This window comes from Poecilia reticulata, unplaced genomic scaffold, assembly GCF_000633615.1.
Source record: "Poecilia reticulata strain Guanapo unplaced genomic scaffold, Guppy_female_1.0+MT scaffold_259, whole genome shotgun sequence".
Lineage (NCBI taxonomy): Eukaryota > Metazoa > Chordata > Actinopteri > Cyprinodontiformes > Poeciliidae > Poecilia > Poecilia reticulata.
In genome coordinates, this window is record NW_007615042.1 from 139,361 (window position 1) to 146,985 (window position 7,625).

Sequence of the window (7,625 nt, forward strand, 5' to 3'; positions counted from 1 at the left end):
CTGAACCTGAACGCCTCACACTGAACCCGAACGCCTCACGCTGAACCTGAACGCCTCACGCTGTACCTGAACGCCTCACGTTGAGGATTCACGTTGAACCCGAACGCCTCACGCTGAACCCTAACGCCTCACACTGAACCTGAACGCCTCACACTGAACCCGAACGCCTCACGCTGTACCTGAACGCCTCAGGTACAGCGGAGAACCTCCCGGTTCTCTCCCTCCCGGGAGAGAACCGGGAGGGAGGGACGGAGGGAGGGAGAGGGGGGGCTCAGGTCTGCCACACCGGAGTGGGGCAGGCCCCGACCGGCCCCGGAGGACCGGCCGGCCCCCTCTCGCCTCCGAGCTGGGACTTAGTCTGCGAACCGACTCGTGCCCCGACTCGTGTACCTGAACGCCTCACGTTGAGGGTTCGTGCCGACCTTGACCTCCTCTCCTACCGCAGCGTCCTACAGTCAGCTGACCCAAACTGAGTCAGCAGGACAATGATCTGAAACTCAGCAGGAAGTCTGAATAAGAAATAAACAAGGTGTTTCAGTGGCCTAGTCAAAGTCCAGCCCTAAATCTGACTTAAACATGGAACTTCTTTGTTTCTTCTTTTCCTCTGGATTGAAGGAGTTTTCGGAGAAGATCAGGTTTGTCACGAGGAAACGAATTCCTGGGATCGTTTCAAACGCGGCTCCTAAGCCGCTCCACAGGATGGAAACCTGTTTTCCATCTTTCTCCTTTGCGTTCATTCTTTAGCGCGATGCGTGGCGACGCGGCAGTCAGCTGGGACCGAGGAAATCAGGTCGTCTCCGTCTGCAAAAAGGAAACGGCGAAAGTGAGCTCGCCCTGGAAGGGAAATGCTATTAATACTCCCAATTTCTCCCAAAGTCACCAAGTTACGGAGAAGTGGACTGTGTGTTTGCATTAGGCTGACATTGACACAGTTAGGCTGCCCTTTTTATTTCCTTTAAGGAAACGCAGAGCCTGTCGGCGCAGCTTTGGGAATCTGGGCGTTACTTTTCCTCGTGTCACGCTTCATGAGGCCGAGAGTCGTTTCTGCTGCTTTTGTTCTGTTTCACTGAAAACCCAATTCCACTCAACCTCTGGTTGTCGTCAGCATTTCCTCCCACACATTAAAACACGTCTGTGTTTTAACGAGCACTTTGACTTTTCAGTGAAGTTCAAGTTCTTGTGGTTTTATTTGTTTGTCGCTGTGGTTTCTCAGTTTTCTCTTTCTGAGGGTCTGGAGGCAGATTTCTGATATTGGCCTTTATTCTCTTTCTCCATTACATTTGAAATAAACACAATATGTACTGGTCCTGTCATTCGATTAAAATGTAATCAGATTCTGTGATTAATCACGAAGGCTTAGTTTGTGAGCTGAAGTGTAAAATGCACAATTTTATAAAAGTTTAAGAAATGTTTTATTGTCTCAAACCAAATATTCCAGGTTTACATATTCAGAAAAGTTTAAAAAGTCATTTTATTTATAAATGTTAACTTTAAATGGGGCATGTTGCTACATGCTAGCTGTGTTTCATCCTGTGTTGTTACAGCAACATTTGCTGCCATGTTATCAGGTGCAGCGTCTTAATTCTCCTCCTGTGTCAGTGAATCTGCTGGCCTTCATTTTAAATCCTGCAGAACAAGCAGAGAGAAAAGCAACGAAACGACAATGAAACGTGTGATTTCCTTCCAGAGCGCTGGCGGACATCCTGAGGCAGCAAGGGCCGGTTTCAGCTTCGCAGTTTGAGCATGAAAACATGGCGGCCATGGATGGTTCTCCCAAAGACGAGACGCCGGTCAGGAGCTCAAAGAACCACTACACTCCGGTCCACAGCAAGACGTCCAACCACGGTAGGAAACCAGCAGGTTCAGCAGGTTCAAACCAGCTGGACGCGGAAACCCACCATAACCTGCTGCTGAAAACTTTACCTGCTTTCATTTGCTGCATCTTTTCCTACTTGAGTTGATTCGTTTCCCTCATTTTCATGCCAATAAATAAGAAATAAACGGTTCTTGGTTCTGCTTTAGTCCACTAAGCGTCGGTTCTAGGCTGATATTCCTCCGTTTATCTCGGTGGCTAATAGAATCTCTAGTCTGGAGGTAATTCAGTTTTTTTCCGCCATTTCTCCTTTTTTTCCGTCGTTTCCCCCAGTATTTTCCGTCATTTCTCCGGTTTTCTCCGGCAGGTCTCCCGGTTTTTTCAGTCGGTTCTCCCGGTTTTTTCAGTCGGTTCTCCCGGTTTTTTCCGTCGTTTCTCCCAGTTTTTTCCGTCGTTTCTCCCAGTTTTTTCCGTCATTTCTCCGGTTTTTTCCGTCGTTTCTCCGGTTTTTTCCGTCATTTCTCCGGTTTTTTCCGTCSTTTCTCCGGTTTTTTCCGTCATTTCTCCGGTTTTTTCCGTCATTTCTCCGGTTTTCTCCGGCGGGTCTCCGGATCGCGGCTCCTGGGATCGGCGGACTTCCTGACTGACCCAGGATGGATCCCAGATTCATCATCATCATCATCATCATTGTCCTTATCAGCAGCTGCTTCAAACATTGACCTGATGAGATGATGCAACACAGACTGGGAGCTTTCTAACATGTTTCCACAGCAACATGAATTATTCACTGGTTAACCTGAACCGAACTGGAATAAAAACTAAAATGATAGTCAGCAGCTGTTCAGGTTCCTGCTGCGCTTACGGCTGGTCTTGATTCTCAAATCAGATTTTTAAAAACGTTTTAGCAGAAATCTGTTATTTTCGGCCTGGTTGTTAAATGCGTCGGACATGCGCAGAAGAACGATGACGTCACTCAGCAGCGCTCCGTTTGACACTTCCGGGTCAATTTTAAAGTTTATTCACTAACTAGTTAACCCCAAACGCTCGGCGTGTTTCAGATTAAGACATCAACTCTTTCCTGGGTTTTTATTGCTGTATTTTTTCTAACTCATGTAAAGTATTAATGTAAAGCTTATTAAATGTTAGTCTGAGCTGAACAACAGCAGCACTAAAGCAAACTGCAGAGTTTCAGGAGGAAAATGAAACTCCGGCATCAGCAGAAACTGATTTATAACGAATCGTTTTGATTCTTCCTAATCCAACATTTTGATAAAATGACTGAACTGTTTCTGTTTCAAATCACAACAGAAATAAATTACAGACCAAATTCAACAGAAAACCATCAATAAAAGTTAATGAAATATTAAAGGAAGAGGATTTTAGAGGATTTTACAAAGTGCATCTTTCTGTCCTGCTACTGTTGAGACAACAGCAGGCTGACGTGATGAGTGTGTTTGAATCTGAGGTGCTAATGAAGAGACGTGACTCACATCACACATTTTAGCCATTTTATAAACAAAGAATTGATGAAGTGAAGGAATATTTATCACAGCCTGAAACACGGATCGTTTTCTGAGGAAGAATAAAACATAGAATATGAATATTTGGAGACAGAAACTCAATAAATTAGTGTGTTAGCTGAAACAGACGGTCATTAATTCTGAATAAAAGCAAATTCATGACATTTCAAAATGTAAAAACTCTTCAGTGACAACTGATCAAATAAGTACATGGAAAATGTTTCAGTTTCTATCAATTCTGCTAAAACCCTCAAGTGAGACATGGAGACAGAACAGTAACTTCAGGATAAGAAAAGATTCCCATCTGGGAAATATTTTAAAAATATTTAGTGACAGAGAGGTTAGGTCAGCACGTTAGGAGGGAAAGAGAAATGGACAAACCATTTTCTCCTCCAGCTGAAAGTGTTTGGTGTATTTTGGGTCGTTTTGCTGCAGGAGGAACTGGAGAACTTCATGAAACATCAGGAGGAAACAACAAAATGTTGAAATATTGAAGCAGCGTCTGAAAACACCAGCAGGAAGTTAAAGTTTGAGTCCAGATGGAAAATAACCTCAGCATGGAGAGGCTTCAGGCCTGAGGAATAAATCTCTTTCTCTGCGGCTTTTAGCAAATAGAAATAAGGTTTGTAATTCTGACCTAAAACAAGTTTGGTGTGGTTTGAATCGACGCAGTAACTGTTTTCCATCTCGGTGTTTATGAACAGTTTGAAGAGTAAAATCAGGAAAATTCAAAATGGCTTCCTTACTTTAGAAAATCAGTTTTTACAGAAACTGAACTGACGCAGAAACAGATTCACTGATTAAACATTTATCTCCCCTGACTGATCGGCCGTTTCTGCTATAGAGTCAGATTTCTGTCACCAGAATAATTACAGTTTATCTGCAACATGCTCCTGTGCTCCATGCTGGTTTCTACTTCCTGTTTATCTGATGACATCACGCCTCGCGTGTCCTGGTTGGTTCGCTCCAACCTGCAGATGGAAACACGTTTTATTTGCTTCTTTATTTTTGTTACATTTTAAAAGTTCACTTAAAATCTGCATATAAACTTTTCAGCTGTACTTTTCTGTCACAAGCTAAATGTTCAAATGAAACATTTAAAGGCAGAGTTAGTTTTGTTTATTCAAGTAAAAACAGGTGGGAGCCACAGGGTTTGACTTCCTTTCGTCCGTTTTGTTCTTGTTCAAAAACAATTAATAAAAAATAAACTCTCAGGTTTAATCTGCTCACATTTAATAAACTGTCTTTTAACACAAGAAGGACAATTTTAAGGCGTTTTAGAGTAAAAGTCAAACAAAAATAAATTTGAATCCCATTTGTTGTTCTGCCTGATGAAATCCTTCTTCTTCTGTGGTTTGGAGGCAGCGCCCGCTACGCTCCCAGACTGGGATCCTCCCTGCAGCTCATACTGGTTTCTGTACTGGGATCAGTGTGATCCCAGTTCTGCTGGGATTGGAGGCGTTTCGCCTCGTTTCTGGAAGCTGCTGCTCTTACAGTGGATTTTAGTCACTGCTTGGAAAACTAGCCAGCCGTTTCCTTGGATTCGTTCCCAGATAAAATTCAAAACATCTCTAGAAGCAAAAATCTTCTGCCAAAGCTGAATATCAGGTCATTCTTGCATATTTTCCATCTTCTGCTTCCTACAGGAAACACAGATTTATCGTTAGGAATATGAAATACCAGGTGATTCAGACCAGAAGCTTCTTTCCATGACATGGACTCAGACACTGTTTTCTAAGAAGTTTGTTTTGGGTTCCTGGTGAGGGCTGCACAGTGGCGCAGTTGGTAGAGCTGTTGCCTTGCAGCAAGAAGGTTCTGGGTTCGATTCCCTGTCTTTCTGCATGGAGTCTCCATGTTCTCCCTGTGCATGGTGGGTTTTCTCCAGGTACTCCGGTTTCCTCCCACAGTCCAAAAACATGACTGTCAGGTTAATTGGCCTCTCCAAATTGCCCCTAGGTGTGAGTGTGTGTGTGTCTCTGTGTTGCCCTGCGACAGACTGGCGACCTGTCCAGGTGACCCCGCCTCTCGCCCGGAACGTTAGCTGGAGAGGCACCAGCAACCCTCCCGACCCCACTGAGGGACAAGGGTGAAAGAAAATGGATGGATGGGTTCCTGGTGACCTGTTGTCACGTGTCTGACCAGTAAACCGTCTGAACGGTTTCCTGGCGGCTGCCGTTCTGCAGCGTCGTTTTCCTGATGCGTTCATGTTTCCACCTGGGAATAATTCATGTATTAGGACGAAGTCAACATGATTTCATCTTTCCTTTGAGAATACACACGTGAAGTTGGAAGTGATCAAAATGAAGCTTTTAATGTTTTTTATTATTATTTCTAAATTAAAGCTTGTGGTGTTGAATTTTTAATCATAGTCTGTGTTTTATTAAAAACGGTATGAGGAGGGAGGCCGGACGCTCCCAGGCGTTTCCCTCACGGTGGTTTGGATCCCAGATCCGCTGCTCCCAGTGGCTCCATGGAGCCATTTAACTGGTAAACTGGTTAAATCAGAGAGCAGACTGGAAAAACTCAACATGGACCTTCTGGCATTTACATTTTTTCTCCTCTTTTGGTTTTTAATTTGCTCTCAGGTCCAGATTTATGATCAGCTCCTTCCAGCCACAGTGCTTTGGAGCAGCAGACACAAAGAAAACCAAAAACAAAAGCTCTTTCTTATTGGTTGGTTTTTAGCAACATTCATTCTTAAAAAAACATCCGATAAATTTCCCTCTCTGAGCTACAAACTGTCAGAAAAACGGAGGATTGACAGGGAGGAATATGACAGCTCTGAAATATGCTGATTGCATTTCTGGTAATAAATATTGATGATTCAATATTCCCACCTTAGAGTGAATTCATCTGTAGCGCCACGCTAGCCCTGGTTAGCATTCTCATCTGGCTTCCCATTAAACCGCAGGAAGGAGAGGAAACGGAGGTTCTGTTTAATTTAAGACTTTAGCTTTAAAAATAAATAAATCTCACCTGATACTTTCTGATTCTCTTTGTTCACCGTTTGATTCTCACCTGTTTGTGAACCAGGAGCCTCAGATCAAACCTCCATTTCCTCCCTGTTGTTTTTATGCTGTTTTTATTTTTTGCATCCAGATGCAGTTTATGATGCATTTAGCTGCAAACATTTGGATTCCAGCTGCCATCGGTTTTTGTTTTTGTTTTTTAAATGAAAACTTCAGGCTTTACTGCTGTACATGTCTTTGGTAATGCTGCAACATATCGAAGTGTTATATAACATTCATTAATCTCATGCTACTTTATGCATACTCTCTGTCTACCCTGGTGAAGAACTCCCTCACCTCAGCATACTGAATGCTTGCAGTGGCTGACACAGCTCAGTGTTTTCTGATTTATTCATTTATCATTCATGTGATGCTAAATCAGCAAATAGAAACTGAACTTTCAACCGGAGACTGTTGGGTTATGAAGTATAAAATAAAATAACGCAGCAGAATAAATCTGAATTTAATGCTCGTCTTCCCATTACTGTTGTAGTCGTTGTTATTAATCTCAACCCCAACTTGTACAAAATAATTATTTTAGCATTTTTTAAATATGCAACAGCAAGAAATTGCTAAAAAATATTTACATTAACATGCCATAAAATGAAAGCGTAATAATCTGTTGATGTTTGTTCCCAGGGCATTATGGGAAGGACACCCTGCGTCCCGGAGGACCAGACATGCACAACTTCATCTCCTCTGGGTTCGTCACTCTGGGCCGGAGCCACCTGAAAGGTAACGCATCCGGATGTTCCTGCTCCACAGCCACTTCCTGTTTGCTTCAGGAACACAAACCCTCCATGTGACTTTTGTTTTCCATAATGAAACTTGGACTTTTCAGTCCGCAGCGGCTACAAGTGACATCTTGCAAAGTTCTTACACAAACTTCTAAAGACAAAGTAACACGTCCGGTTTGTGGGCCGACGGTGTGAAAGGCAGCAAGGCTGTTTTTATTCTCTTCATTTTGAATTCTCCAGACTTTGTCTGATTGGGAAAAAGTCCTGAACAGGAAACCTGTTTGTGTTTCAACAGCTCAGCAATCCATCGACGAATCGGGTCAGATGTCCTGGCAGGGCGACCTGGACGTCCCCATGTCCTACGGTAGGTCCAAACAGATCCACCTGCACTTGGCTCACCCCGACACGGGAGGAGGGGCCACGGCAGGGGCCCGAAAGGTCACACTGGGTCAGGTCCGGCTGCAGGTCTGAGGTCCAGCTGCAGGTCTGGCTGCAGGTCTGAGGTCCGGCTGCAGGTCCAGCTACAGGTCTGAGGTCTGGCTGCAGG

The 7,625-nt window shown here is 43.8% G+C and overlaps 1 protein-coding gene across 6 annotated transcripts in view; it reads left to right on the top strand.

Annotated features, from left to right (window-relative positions):
* The window catches only part of shisa6 (shisa family member 6), a 67,035-nt gene that overhangs the window by 8,696 nt on the left and 50,714 nt on the right, over positions 1–7,625 (top strand). For all 6 annotated transcript variants that reach the window (XM_008402809.1, XM_008402811.1, XM_008402813.1 and 3 more), the window contains 3 exons: positions 1,688–1,845; positions 6,981–7,076; positions 7,374–7,442. In XM_008402809.1, the coding sequence (XP_008401031.1) occupies positions 1,688–1,845; positions 6,981–7,076; positions 7,374–7,442 (323 nt within the window). The remainder of the gene's footprint in view (positions 1–1,687; positions 1,846–6,980; positions 7,077–7,373; positions 7,443–7,625) is intronic.